General features: G+C 42.3%; 1 protein-coding gene across 1 annotated transcript in view; it reads left to right on the plus strand.

Annotated features, from left to right (window-relative positions):
* The first annotated feature begins 645 nt into the window (after positions 1 to 645).
* STARD13 (StAR related lipid transfer domain containing 13) overlaps positions 646 to 15,887 on the plus strand; it is a 305,534-nt gene continuing 290,292 nt past the window's right edge. The window contains exons 1-2 of the mRNA XM_066582869.1: positions 646 to 747; positions 10,869 to 11,752. Coding sequence (XP_066438966.1) covers positions 10,997 to 11,752 — 756 coding nt within the window. The 5' untranslated portion in view covers positions 646 to 747; positions 10,869 to 10,996. The remainder of the gene's footprint in view (positions 748 to 10,868; positions 11,753 to 15,887) is intronic.

Below are 15,887 nucleotides of genomic sequence, written 5' to 3' on the forward strand. Positions count from 1 at the left end.
CATTCATTCATTGAAGTCAATGGAAGCCTTCCGATCCGCAGCCCGTTCGCAACTCAATTGCAGGTACCGTGGGAAAGCAGGAGTTCGACAAAAATGCACTGCATATGTGAGCGGTGCTCTGGCCGGCACTTCGGCACGCATCCGCAGTGAAGAAGAAAGAAGATCCGGACAGGACTCAGAAAACCCGCACTGGTAAAATAGTGTCCTCGGGCGGGGGGCAGGGTGGGATTCCGCTGCGGGCTCCTGCATGTGAAATCTGACCCACCCATGGACATGGGGCCTTAGTCCACTATTAGTGACTAGTCCTCATTGGAAGTCACTCAGATCGCTGGATTTTCGCATTCCAATGTGGATTCACACTGAAATAACTGTTTCCTTTGTAGTAGAAGGCTTTTATTTAGTCTTATCGAATGTACAATATGAGAGCAATAGTTTCCATTACAATGGTAAATCTTCAGATTCAGTAAGAAGTAAGTGAAGAGTTGTCTTGCTATGTTCAGATAACACTCGGAATACCCTCCCTGCTCGCTTTCCCCTGCTAGTAGAGAGGCAGTCGTAGCCTTAGGGATTCTTATACATAGTTGTGTTGACAGAGCTGTTGTGCAGCATGTATGCCGTAGAATAGGAATCTAGTATTTCCACATTAGCATTATCCCGCTTCATTGCTCTCAGTATTCCGGATAGATTATGCTCGCTGCTCTCCGGACCCTATTTGTGGTGATTCCCAAGAATGTGACTCCAGTACAGGTAATGCTGAATGTTGTCAGTGTCATATTAGGAAATGGGACTTTCTCTCCTACATTCCCCTTTTTAATAATAGGATGGTTGGAAAATTCTACATTCATCAAAATGACGAGGAGTCAGCGGCCACCACTAATAATTAATCGTTGGCTAGAGCAACCTGGGGGGCTCCAGGTGATTAGGAACTACAACTCTCAGCATACAGTATACTGATCGCCACACTATGTGCTAGAAATTGTATCTCCACAACAGCTGGAGAGACACCGCTCACAGACTGGATTGTGTATGTTGAAAGTTATAGTTTAACACCTTGAGAGCCACAATTTGCAGCTTTTGGTGATAGCTGGGAATTGTAGTATCACAAACTCTGGAGACACAGGCTGCAGACTACTGAGCAAAAGTCTTGTTAAATTACATTAGACTGCGTAAATCTATTATCAGAATCATTATATCTGGCAAAGCCGCTGATTTCTGTGATGTCAGAAAATGTTATATTTTATGTTGCACAATATTATGCCCGTAACATGGGAATTGTATTTTATACTTTATACTAAGATTTGTGCATTTGTTATACTCCAGGTAAAAGTTGAGTTAATATTCTTGTGACCTGGGGGCCCCTGTGGAAAGTGCTTCAGGAATGCAATTCATTGTACAATTATGCTATCTAACACGTCTATGTAGTGTCCTAAAGAATTTGTAGTATTCAGATTTCAAAAAGTTTATATCTTTATACCTATAGATTTGTGTGATTTGAGTTTTCAACCATAAAATGTAATTTGGTATATGACGTAGGAATAAGTCCATTATAAAATTATTTATCAGGCAGCGGCTCTTGGGCTTGTTTCACACGGCCGAGCACGATATTGGCCTGAAATCACGCTCGGGAATGTGCGGTGTACCTGCAGATGCGATGCATGTTTGTGTCAGAAACTTTACCCATCACCGCAGTACATTTGCAATCCTGCAGTGCGGCTTTCAGTTGGTTTGAAGCATCGGAAAGTGTCTCCAATTGTCTTCAATGGGAAACCTCGCATTGCACTCGCGTGTTTTCTGCCCCATTGAAAACAATGGGTGAGGCATTCCGAGGGAATGCCCAAAGATAAGACATGCCATGATTTTTTTTCAGTGGGATCTTGGGTTCAACTCATGAATGACAAGATTTGCATGGAGTTTATATATTCTCAACTTGTTTGCGTTGGTTTCCTCCTACAGATACACTGATAGGTTAAAGACTAGAAACATCTTTGTGGATATTTTTTGTACTTAAATGGGCACTAATGTTTTACACAACTTATGGTCACCTAACAGCCTATGTGTGTGAAATTAATCCTGTATGCTTGCATTAAAAATGTTTTCATTTTATCATTGAAAATCAAGTCTTGGGTTAATAAAGGGTTTTCAGTCTTAGTCAGTTTCTCTATAGCCTTTCCAGATCTCAGATGCTGCCTCTCCAGGGCTTATCGAACCTTATATAAAGGTATAAATTCTGTTTACGCAAGTTCTACTGCCTAAAATATTTGCAGACTGCCACGTTCAATTGTAAATGGTATGCCTGCAGATTACTCCAACATGTTTGTTAGTTTTATTTCTCCACAAAAGTTCCTTTTAAATCAGGCACTGGCGTCACGACTTTCTAACTTCACCACCCCACCAGATCCTGTTGTATACCTTCTCCTGTGTTCAAGATTGTATAAAGCAAACTGCACTCATCACCACCATGACACGGCTTCTTAGCCATCCCTCAGAAACCACTCAGAGAGTGCAGCCCTCAACCCGCTTGTCGCAGGTTGCAATTTTTGCATAAATTACACGTACAGCTAATGGCTTTTAATCATCTCTATTTTCCTCATTAGCTAAAGTAAACTCAGAATTATTTGTTTGCTCAGGCAGGCGTATGTTTATGTGAGGGATTATCTGGCTGGCAGGATTCCATTGTGTTCTTCCGGCATGAGTCTCATAATGTATACAAAGAAAACAAACCCTTTCCCCCCCCAATTTCGTAAGCCGCTCAAAAGACTGCACAAATTCCATTCAAATAGTACATCCTTTGAGCGGCCTGACAACTATTTTTTTGGTGGTTAAAAAACAGCGGTAAATGACTAGTGAATTAATAGTGCTGATGACTGCCTGCATTTACACATAATGATTATTGTTCACTTTTGGACGTTTGAACGAATTTTAAGCAATAATCGTTATGTGTAAAAGGGCCTTAACACAGTACATACTGTAGTAAACTGCAGAAAGTTGTTCACAACAAAACCATCAGTGACCTTGTCTGACAATGCAGTCTCCAGCCCTTCCTTGTCCCCTCCTGCGCAAACTACTACTAAGCTAATTAATTAGCTTAGTAAATCGGCCATAAATTAGCTTAGATGTTCCTTCAAGAGAGGAAAGGGAGGGGCTGGAGAGTCCTCAGATTAGCTCACGTATAGTTTTCTTCATGAGCAGCTTTGTGCAGCTTACTACAGCATGTACTGTATTAAACCTTATGGCAAAGATGCTTTTCAGCCAATAATACATTCATTTAAAGGGGTTGTCCCGCGCCAAAACGGGTTTTTTTTTTTTTTAACCCCCCCCCCCCGTTCGGCGCGAGACAACCCCGATGCAGGGGTTAAAAAAACAAACCGCTCAGCGCTTACCTGAATCCCGGCGGTCCGGCGTCTTCATACTTACCTGCTGAAGATGGCCGCCGGGGTCTGCTCCCTCCGTGGACCGCAGCTCTTCTGTGCGGTCCATTGCCGATTCCAGCCTCCTGATTGGCTGGAATCGGCACGTGACGGGGCGGAGCTACACGGAGCCGGCATTCTGCACGAGCGGCTCCATTGAAGAGAGCAGAAGACCCGGACTGCGCAAGCGCGGCTAATTTGGCCATCGGAGGGCGAAAATTAGTCGGCTCCATGGGAACGAGGACGCTAGCAACGGAGCAGGTAAGTAAAAAACTTTTTATAACTTCTGTATGGCTCATAATTAATGCACAATGTACATTACAAAGTGCATTAATATGGCCATACAGAAGTGTATAGACCCACTTGCTGCCGCGGGACAACCCCTTTAAGGAAAAATAAATACCCTCAAAGTTGTCCATAGACTTTAAGACTGGTTCCAGACACTGTGGATTCCATGCTACAAATTCATAGCAATTTACAGTATAATTTGCAAAAATTGGGCACAGATATCAAAACATGCTCTGGATTTTCAAATCTTCAGCATGCTAATTCTGTTACGGAAATTCAGCCGACTTCATCCTTTGCAATGTGTTATATAAGCGGATGTGGATCCACTGTGTCGCCCAACCAGTAGATTGATCAGACCGGCAATGCTCACAGCTGAAGACATGACTTAGAATTTGATGGTGACCAGGGAATCTAGACCTATGCTGGTAGCAGGTGGTAGAAAGTCCCTGCCTATAAACAGCAGAGAATTTGCTCTGACAAGGGCGGCCCTGTGCGGAAACCTGAGCGCTGTTAGTGAGTGGGCAAGTTCAGGTCTAATCTGGAAGTACCGAGCAAACAGAAGACTAAGCACCAACTGGAAACACAGGAACAGCAGGAGCGACTGCGACAGGTGCGTACATGAGAGGACTCATACAATAACACTGCAGCACAGGCTGCCAGGTCTGAGGCATCTATATGGTGGGGAAGAGATGAGAAACAATCTACAGCTGAGTGGGAGAGGCAGAACCAATTTGACCATGGATGTGCTGGAAAAAGGCAACCACAGATTTAGAGAGTGACGCACCCGTCTGCCAGACCTAACACAATGAATAGGATTTTGCCAAAGATTTGCAGCAAAATCTACAGTGGAAATTAAAGGGATTATCCAGGGAGGGTAATATTTACCTGATCCAGCTCAGGTTCAGTGGTGCCAACACCTGCACTTCTAGAACAATTCTAACACCTGGCACTTTATAAGCAGCATAAAGAAAGTATTTATTGATTTCATACATCACCAACATAATAAACCACAGGTTCATAAAGCCAAGTAATAAACAAGTGCTGATCTGAATAGCAAAGCATTAGGAACCAGGAGACAGATACTGTGAGCTGCTGGGCATCCAAAGCAGAAGATACAAAGTGCATGGGGTGACGAGAACTAATGACTGTTCATTACACCCTGGCACCTGCAAGACTACCAGCTGCCCAAGTGTATCACTGAGAAGGTGCAGAGAAAAAATAAAGGCGGTTTGATTCTGAACAAATTGTTCCCTCCAATGGATTGAGATTAATGGCGCCTACAGCGGGTGCACCAGGTCCTGACCATGCTTGTGACCCCATTATGTGGCGTCTGCCTTGAAAAACCTATAATCAAGAGTGTAAATACAATATACAGGAATCATGGTGTCACTTTACTTGGTGACTACTGATTGCCTACGGCTCATTCATTTTTGAGAATCTCCTGGATGTATGTAACCTCTATTGAGCTTGATTCATTTACTCACTTGAAAAACCTTTTACTTTTCTATTCATTCAGAAAGTTTAGTAGCAAATATAGATGAGTGCAAAAGGTTTTGTGTAATCCAAATCAGGTCAGTTATTTGGCAGTCTAAAACATGTAATAATAGTGCTTGCTGTTCAGAACATGCACTGAACTCATACTGTCACAGCAGGGGCGTAACTACAGACTCAGGGGCCCAGGTGCCAAAGTTCAGCTCAGACCTCCTCCCCCAGTACCTAAATCGTGCTGCATACAGCTGCAAAACGAATTTCCACACATGATCTAACCCCTTGACGTAATCTTTCCAAACATGACTCATTTCCTGGACTACATGAAAATTTGTTTGTAGCCCCTTAGGCCACTCTCACTCGTACACCGCTTTTTACCACTATTAGCGCGGCATTCCAAGCGCAGTGCTAACCACGGTGCAAGGATCCCATTGATTTTAATGGGGTTACTCAGATCTGAGCTCGAACGCGGTATTCCTAACACTGTGATTTTCTAGACCTGTCTGTTCTATTTTTGTGTTTTCGTGTTTTTTAATGCACCTCCTCGCTCATGCAATAAATGGGTGCATTAAAAAGCGCTGTCAAAGGCTGTACCATGCATTCAAAAACGCCACCCGATTTGCGGTAAAAATGCTACGATTTGAGCTGCGTTTTCTGAACGCATGTGTGAGAGTGGCCTTAGAGTGTGTTCATGTTTTTTGCTGTACTTTTGATAGATGGATAGATAGATAGATTGATTCTCCAGGGCCTGGACCACTTCTCTGACAGCAGCAGGGCATGCAGACGCAGTTACTGTAGACTGTATCAGCAGGAGCAGCAGGATGATGACATCATCATCCTGCTCTGCCCCACTCCATGCCGTGCGTCTGCACTCCTCCTTTTCTTCTTTGCTTTGACTTTCTCTCCGGCTGGTCACACTGGCGGCCATATGATTGGTGTGGTGTGGCGTAGCTGACAGTGCAACCGGCCGGTAATGCACTAAATGTCATTTGTATATGGAGGAGGGTGACCTCTGGCCCCCCTCAGCGCAAGGGCCAGGTTGGCGTTGTGACCCCTGCAACCCCTGACAGTACGCCTATGTGCCCCAGTATGACAATACCCACGGAGGTTACGTTTGCTGCACATTCACTCTAACAACTGAAAACCAGTTTAACCTTCTGCTGCTCTGTTTGTCTGTGTGTTTGTGATTATATATATATATATATATATATATATATATATATATATATATATATATAATTTTATCACTTTGCCACTATTCCCTGTCAGGCTAGGGAAAGTTGTTGTTGCCCCAGGTTCCTGGCATGGGGTCCCCCTTATCAGGGCGAGAGCTTTGCCTCTAGGCAGGGATCCCTTGTGCAAGAGGTTTAGGGTCACTTTTTCCTTTTGACTTTTTTGGTTTCATTATTTATACATTAGGCTCTCTGCATTACAGATTGTGTGTATAGTTATCCTTGTTTTTTCTGAACAATCTCTTTTATTCGTTTTCTAGTCAAAAAAAGACAATAACACATCTTTTTAAAAGCATGAAAAGTTAGGCAAGCGAGTTGCGTAGGACTCAACGAAAGTTGAATAAGATAACCGGTAACATGTAACATGGTACATGGTAACATGAAAAGGCCAATAATAATAATAATACCCAATTTAAGTACTTTACTAGTATACAATTTAGATCTGGTGGGAATATGTTGTGTTGTGGCAGAGGATGTATCCAGAAAAGTATTAATGATACCATGTAGTGAGAGTGTGAAACAAGGAGGAGAAAAAAAAGGATTAACCAAACTGAAGAAAACATTGAGAAGACGACGAGTTATAAAATTGATACAATAAAGTATCTTGAGGTAGACAAGAGGGTTAAGTTGAGAAAGAAAAACCTGAGAGCTAATTAGAAGCTGTGGGATATTCATTCTTTTTAATTAATACATTTACTCATAGGATTAATATGGCTTCCACAAGTAATCTTTTGTATTGCCCATGAGTAGACCCACTGAAGGGTATGTCTATATAGGAGGATGAACTTTATGATTGGATAGAAGATGTCATTAACTCTTACTCTGCTAACTGTAGTTCACGTTCCTACAGTTTACACTTATAAACACAGTTCTAGACCAAGGTGTCAATAATAGTTTCATACATTTTTTCAAGTTTGAGGACTGTTCTCAGAGTGCCCAGTTTCTGACAATGATGTCCAAATCCAATACTGCATAAGAGAATACTCTAACATCCTTTTTACACTACTAGATTTTGTAGTGTTCTACGAGCCTCCTGTATTCCTTGCAGGATTAATACCTTGGATTCACAATGAATTCGGCATGTCAGCTGATGTATTATTGCAGTCTGATTTATGTGACAATCATAGGATACTCTGCCGTTGTAATTTTGTAATCCTACTTACCTTTGACTCCATCACTTGAGCTGGATGATCTCTAAGGTCACATCTTGTCTGTGACTTGCAAACTTCTGTAGGTTTGATAGTGCTGTAGTTTAGATAGATTTTTGTTCACCCCCAGAGTTAGAAATACTCCTTTTTATGACCATTTAAGATGAATGGTGTCTACTTTTCAGCCATCAGCATCATCTTTGGTCTCTCTAGGGCCAACATTTTTTTTTCAATTCCTTATGTGATTCAAACTCTTTGGGAGTTAAATAAACAATGTTTGTCTGTTTCCATAATTCCCATAGAGTTAGAATGGAGCTGCTCCATCTAAAGTCCTACTCACCACAGTTATGCGGTTTTGGAATTGATAAACTATCCAGTGGATAAGTAATAAGTGTTTGTGGTTGGATTATCCTTTCTGGAGACTTTTTTACATGGGTGAAGTGAGCATTGGATAACATTGTTCCTTAACCCCTTAATAACCAAGCACAGTGAATTTACAGAGCTTGATCCCATGCTTTAATCCCAGCCGATTGTAAAAATGGGGAGTGAGATTAAAGTTCCTGCTCCTGTAATGTAGCATCCGACGCATTTTTTAGCGGCTTCTGCCTTCTCTCTTGCAGGCTATGTACCGTTCAATGAGCGCTATGTAGTGCAGAGAAAAAGTGTTACTTCCGCTATTCAACCCGACGATCATGTGACCACTCGGTGCAGAGCTGCAAGATCCTAGCAGACGCAGATCAGCTTTGTTATAATGACTACTATCACTACAGGGGGATATTTTCCCCTGTAACTAGGGATGCTATAGATGCCCAAGAGACCGTGAAAAAGTATGAAATTTTTAAAAAAAAAGACCATGTGAATGACCTCCAGATATCTTATATGACATCATGGAGGACATAGATGTTTAAGGAAATAGTTACAAATATAAGTAAAAACTAATACTAGTACTAATCTGAAAAATAAACTATACATTTTTAAAAAGTCTGTTTTTTTTAATCTTTTAAGCTCTATTAAAACTTTAAAAAACTGAAAAAAAATTCAGTAAAAAAAAAAATATTAAAAAATAGCCCTATATATCACGGGGGAAAAAACACAGCAAAAACAATTTTGGTAACTAAAGAAAAAAAATAGGGCAATAAAACCAACACATGGGTAAAATCCCTAAAAAGTATCTGGCCCTTGTATGATAAAAATACCCTGGTCCTTGAGGAGTTAAAAAAACAATGCTTGTCTGTTTCCACAATTCTTATGGAGTTAGAATGGAGCTGTTCCATCAAACGTCCTACTCACCACAGTTATGCGGTTTGGGAATTGATATTCTGTCCAGTGGATAAGTCAGTGTTTTTGGTTGGATTATCCTTTCTGGAAACTTTTTTCACATGGGTGAAGTGAGTATCAGATAATATTGTTACATAAAGGGGATTTTTTAGGAATATATATTAATAATTAATCATTCGAATTGCTGCTGCCGCGTCTCACCGATGGTGAATGAGAGGCAACGTCACAGCCTTCTTTCTGGCCTATATGATACTCATGCGGGTGCATGCTCGTCATCATTTCTGCATTAGGTGCCGATAGAGACACTTCTCTGCCTGTTTATGGACAGATTGGTTGGCTGCGAGGTGGCATCCTAGCCAGCCCATCAAGCTTTAATGTGTCTATATTTATGCCAGCTCCTCCTCTCAGAAGACGCCTGTTTTACTCTTTATACCACCTATAAAGGAATCAATGCAACACCAAAATGTGGATTCAATAAATAATACACACCAAAAAAGAAAATTTGATCTACGAAAACCATGAATGCATAATAAAATATAACATTTATTAGTACAAAATGAATAAAATATTAAAGCTAAAATGGCGAGGACACAATCATGATGACTACCAGACTGAGGGTTAAAAATGCAGATAATAATTATACAAATACAAGTTCCCACCAGCAAACAATGACCCCTAAATACAACCTAAGGTACATCAATTCATAAATTCAAAAGTGCTACAATGACAACTTAACATGCAGGGAATTTAATCCACAATATAAAGTTAAATAGCAGAAATATAAATCCAGCACAGTGCATACAGAGCCTCAGAATGGGCCACCCCTAATACGCCTTGAGAAAGCAATGACACTAAAGGAGTGTTGGCACTATTTAACTTTATACTATTATTTAGGTTGCCTGCAGATGTTAAGTTACATTTTAATATACATCAATGGTTTTTGTGGATCAGTTTTTGTATGCGGTTATACTCTTTGTCTGAAGGTGTTTCTGGTCCTATCGGCAATTTCTTGTCCTGACTGCATTCCAGTTAAGATAAGTCTGCTGGTAATTTACTTATTATCTGGGGTGTTTGAACTTCACATTCTCTTTACTCTTTCGGTTTATTATACGTTGCATGTACTTTAACCTGTGGCACTATTGCCTATCATTATCTAGGGAAAGTCAGGGTGCCCTAAATTCCTGATGTGAGTTTGCCCTCACCAGGGAGTGCATCCCGCCTTCTTTTCATATCATAGGGTTTAGGGTTAAATTCCCGGTTTTCCCCACTTTTGTGTTTTAGTATATGTACATATTCGTCCTTTTAAGACGCAATCACTACATCTGGGTTAGATGTAACACCTGCCCTGTGTGCACTTAGCCATTAAATAAGACATCTGGACAGGACCAAATATATTTCGGTATGAGGTATAAAGGCTGGTTTAGACACAACGATTATCCCTCAAAATCTTTTGACCGATTTTTGAGCGACAATCGTTGTGTTCTTTTTACAGAGCAAGGTGATTGATCACCTTGCGCTCTGAGCGGAGGATGCAGAAGACTTGTCTTCTGCAGCCAGCTGTTCTCTGCTCATAGGATTCTTTTGAGCTGTTCTTTGCTCGGAGGATGCAGAAGACAAGCAGGGTGTCCCCGCTTGTCTTCTGCATCCAGCTGTTCTCTGCTCGGAGCACCTGGCTGTTATACAGCCGAGCGCTCCGAGCAGGGTATGGAGAACACAGTTGTACCGCTCTGTTCTTCATACCCAGCCTGTCATCAGGGAGCGGTATACAGCTGAAACAATAGTATCAGCTGTTTCCTGCTGTGAATTCCTGATAACTGATCGCTGATCTTTCAGCATGCTGAAAGATCAGCGATCAGATACGGCTTAACGATAACTGCATGATGTCAGTGCAGTTAGACACAACGATTATCACTCAAAGGATGGTTTTTAAGGGTCTTAAGTTTCATTGTTTATAACGTGAAGCTATCTTCTAGACTTACACTCACAAACCGTTCTGCAATATATTCTGTCTTTCTTATTTCTTACAGAAGGAAAACGATGATATTGTAATTGCACCTAGAATATTTGGCGTCAACAGTGACTGCGGACTACAATCCAAGAGCAAATGCTAGGAACCTCAACAATATGACCAAAGAGTGACTAGTCTTATTAAAGTATGGACACAATTTTGGATCTTGAGGGTACAGCAATTCTTTCTACAACTTGCAAGTTTTCTTTAACGTCACTAAATGGGAGAAGTGACTTTTTCCCATCTGGAACGAATACACTTAATACGCATTTAGAAGACTTTGACACTTTGGTAAAGTCAGAACCTGATATCACAAGCCAGTTACCTACAAGAGAAAGTAACACCACAGACGCTGAGATTGGCAGGTGCAGTGCAGAAGAGACCAGTCCAACTACTCCTGAACTTCACAACTGCACAAGAATTGAACCCAACTGTAGGTTTGAGAACTGGTCATCTACTGAGAATGACTTTTTCTCAGACAATGTATCCACTGCCAAAAATAATGACTCTCAAGACAGCTTCCAAGAAATTTCCCCAACATTACTACAGCGGGAAACTTCCTACAGCAAGCATCAGAATGTGCGAGTTATCAAGCATAAGCAAAGTGCAATCACATTTGCCGATTTACCCCTTGACGTCATTTCTGATAGTGCCAGTTATGAAAATGACACACAGGAGAGTAAAGAAAGTTATGAAGACACTGAGGAAGAAAATGAGAATGATGACGTTTTTACAGATCTGCCACGTTATAAATATACTTTTACTAGTATAAAAAGGAGGAGTTCCCATCCTAGAAGCCCAACTCATAAAATCATTGACTCGAAGGACATTTTCCAAACATTCAACAAGAAGTATCGGAGCAATGGCATTGATTTGGACGAAGAAGAAAGAAAGACATCTATGGTAAGAACTTTCTACAACTTTCACTTCACTTTCACCCACATTTATGATTGATTGCTTTTCAGTATACCAACTATTAACCCTTTCCAATCCACTGTCTGACGTCTAAAGACATTCTGATTGAAGGCTGTACAGCTCCAATGTCTGAAGACGTCTGGCAGGGTATTCTTACTGTGTATTACTGGCCGCTCAGTTGTCGGGGGCCTCTACAGCATGTCCATACCGCAGTACTGGCTCTAGCCAGCAGATGGTGCCATTGTATAATGGCAGAAAGAGAAAGCCCCCTGGAAAACCCTGAATCTAAAATTGGATTGCAAAGGGTTAAAGCAAGTACATTATAAAATGCAGTTGTTTATTATAATTTTTACAATGTGACAGGTATACATTAAGTTATGATTTATACAAGTTTCAACACAATTTACATTCAATTGTTTCCGGATCTTAGGTATTCTCAAGATGTGTGTCTAGTGTTATAAAACAATGCAGAAAAGGAGAATGCAGTATGTAAATGGCAATCGGAGTTCATAAGTAGAGATGTGTCTGGTAACATCATGCCAAGAAAACAAATGTAGAGTGAGACTTTATCTGTTGAAATAAAATTTACAAGTAATCGGTAAAGCAGTCAGAGTTTTAATGTTTTTTTTATTGGTCTATTTATATACCAGAATCAGTGGATTTGGATTTGACTTTGGGTCAACTGTAGAGGCAACCCTTGAGGAACTGCAATCTTTACTCATTTACCCCACCAATCATAATCAGGTCTTCGCTGTGGGGTCCCCAGGCCGGTACACTAATAATGTTCCCAGTTATGTGGCTGCTAATAGAACTATAGACCACAATGTCTTACCTCAGCATGTGAGCAGAGGTGTAGCAAGAGGAGTCCGTAACCTAGGCAGGCAGTGTATACTTCAACACAAGAGACAGTCCAGAGGGTAGAACACACAGAATAGGTTCATTACAGTACAAACAGGCAGGGAGTTGGGCAGGCAGCAAACAGCAGACTGGTTAATGAAGCAAGCCGAGGTCAGGAGTGGAGAATGCAGAGTAGTCACGGCATGGACAAAATCAGAAACCAGGAGGTCAGAACAAATAAAAAGCCCCTTCAGCTGGACAAGGAGACCAAAAGTTTAGATACCTTCCTTAGAGGAAAGGTGCTTTATATAGCTTTGTGATTGGAGAAGGAAAGATGTGCGCTGTCCCTTTAAGACTGCAGGTATGTCCTTTGGGTAGCAATGAGAGATTGAAAGTAGGCCAGAGCATGCACTTGCCACAGACAGAAGAAGAGAGCACGCGCAATAGCCATCAGCTGGGACAAGTGAGGCAAGATGGCGGAGTCATAACAATATGCCTTGTATTGTGATATAGTCAGACTTGTGAACTCACCCAGTTTTACATGAAGTCACTCTATTTTTACTCTCCCTCACCCAGTCACCTTGTAATATATATAGTCTTCACCCTTCTGCCGGGGAAATAAGCTAATAAGTACACGCTCATCAAAAAGATATAGCCATTATCTATTGGTTTAATCCAATTAATAATGACCTGCATATTTACCCTTCTTGCTCCCGACTCTTGTTCACCTCTGGGCACTGCTGCATTGGTTCTTGATGCCCTCTGGCATTAGGGCATATTGTGTAGAGGTGCATACAACATACTGATGCAGAATGGCATTAAGACCTAGTGCCTAGAGCTGAACAAGAGCTGGATGCAAGGAGGGTAAATATATAGTCTGGTCTGGGGACTGAATATTGTTTTTTTGTTTTATCTGAGGTCTAAATAAACTTAGGGGTCTCATCTAGGGGTTGGGTTGGGGTGCATTATAATTTAGGTGGGGTCTGATATTAATATAAAGGTTATATACAATAGTGTGCAAAAGTTTTAGGCAGGTGTAAAAAAATGCTTTCCAAAATAAAAGGTACTAATAGTTTATTTTGTTAATGAAGAAAATGCAAAGTAAATGAATAAGAGAGAAGTCTAAGGCTGGCTGTCCATGGGCAAGTTGTCATTGCGAGATCCGCGCCGATAAATCGCACGCGGTGCTCGTATGACACGCTTTCCATAGGAGAACTATGGAAAGCGCAGCCCGACGTCTACGAGCGGAGAATCATAGTGATTCTCCGCTTGCGTGATTAAAATCGCGGCATGCTGCGATTTGCCACGATTCTCCACGGTGAGACCTTACAGTGCTCCCCCCTCCTCCCCTGCGGTGGAATATCGCTGGCAATATTCCGTCTCGGCCGTGGACAGACGGCCTTAATCAAATCAATATTTGGTGTGACCACCTTTGTCTTTAAAACAGCATTAGTTCTTCTATGTACACTTGCATAGAGTTTTTCAAGGAACTCTGCAGTGAGGTTGTTCCAAACACCTTGGAGAACTAACCACAGATCGTCTGTGGATGTAGGCTTGCTGAAATCCTTCTGTCTCTTCATGTAATCCCAGACAGACTCAATGATGGTGAGACCAGAGCTCTGGGGGGCCATGTCTCCACTTCCAGGACTCCTTGTTCTTCTTTGCGCTGAAGATAATTCCTAATGACATTTCCTGGATGTTTGGGGTCGTTGTTCTGCTGCAGAATAAATGTGGAGCCTTGCTGATGGCATTGCATCATTGAGAAGTTTCTGCCTGTGTTTCTCAGCATTGAGGACACCATTAATCCTGACTAAATCCCCAACTTCATTTGCTGAAATGCAGCCCCAAACTTGCAAAGAACTTTCATCATGCTGTAGTGTTGCCTGCAGACACTTATTATTGTACGGCTCACCAGCCCTTCAACGAACAATCTACACTCTGTTACCAAATATTTCAAATTTTGACTCATCAGTCCAGAGTGCTTGCTGCCATTTTTTCTGCACCCCAGTTCCTATGTTTTTGTGGATAAGTTGAGTCTCTTGGCCTTGTTTTTACATCGATGAAATTGCTTTTTGGCCACAATTCTTTCAGCACTTCTGGCCAGGCATCGCTTGAGTTTTTGTTTAGCTATGTCCCATTTTTTAAATTGGATAAAATAAAACTTCTTAAAGGGGTTGTCTCGCGAAAGCAAGTGGGGTTATACACTTCTGTATGGCCATATTAATGCACTTTGTAATGTACATCGTGCATTAAATATGAGCCATACAGAAGTTATTCACTTACCTGCTCCGTTGCTAGCGTCCCCGTTGCCATGGTTCCGTCTAACTTCGGTGTCTTCTTGCTTTTTTAGACGCGCTTGCGCAGATGAATCTTCTCCCTTCGGCTGGTCTTGGAAGCATCGGCGTTTTGGCTCCGCCCCCTTGTACGCATCATCGCGTAGCTCCGCCCCCATCACGTGCCGATTCCAGCCAATCAGGAGGCTGGAACCGGCACACGTCATGGGCGGAGCTACGCGATGATGCGTACAAGGGGGCGGAGCCAAAACGCCGATGCTTCCAAGACCAGCCGAAGGGAGAAGATTCATCTGCGCAAGCGCGTCTAAAAAAGCAAGAAGACACCGAAGTTAGACGGAACCATGGCAACGGGGACGCTAGCAACGGAGCAGGTAAGTGAATAACTTCTGTATGGCTCATATTTAATGCACGATGTATATTACAAAGTGCATTAATATGGCCATACAGAAGTGTATAACCCCACTTGCTTTCGCGAGACAACCCCTTTAAATTTAAACACAGATACCCAAATTTAAAGGGGTTTGTATCTATGACAGATTCCTAATCACAACATATCCTTGAAGACTATTATATAAGGAGTAAGGCCGCCTGCAGACGAGCGGAAATCCCGCCGCGGGATTTCCCGCGGGATTTCCGCCGCTGAAAGTCTGCATAGGAGTGCATTACAATACGCACTCCTATGCAGACGGCCGCGGTTTGGCCGCGCGAAATCTCGCGCGGCAAACAAACCGCGGCATGTTCTAATTTTCTGCGGGGCACGCACTCACCTGGCCGCCGGCTCCGGTCTGCGCATGCGCCGGCTGCGCGGCAGCCGGCACATCAAAGAGCCGGGGCCGCCAGGCGCGGGTGAGTACGCGGTCGTCCCTGCAGGCTCTGGGGTCGGATCGCGCGGCGAGATTTCTCGCTGCCGGATCCGACCCGCTCGTCTGCAGGCGGCCTATACCAACTGTATCCTGTTAATTCTTTTCAGCAATACACTTTTTATACAAATC

Source organism: Eleutherodactylus coqui, chromosome 1, assembly GCF_035609145.1.
Source record: "Eleutherodactylus coqui strain aEleCoq1 chromosome 1, aEleCoq1.hap1, whole genome shotgun sequence".
In the NCBI taxonomy this organism is placed as follows: Eukaryota; Metazoa; Chordata; class Amphibia; order Anura; family Eleutherodactylidae; genus Eleutherodactylus; species Eleutherodactylus coqui.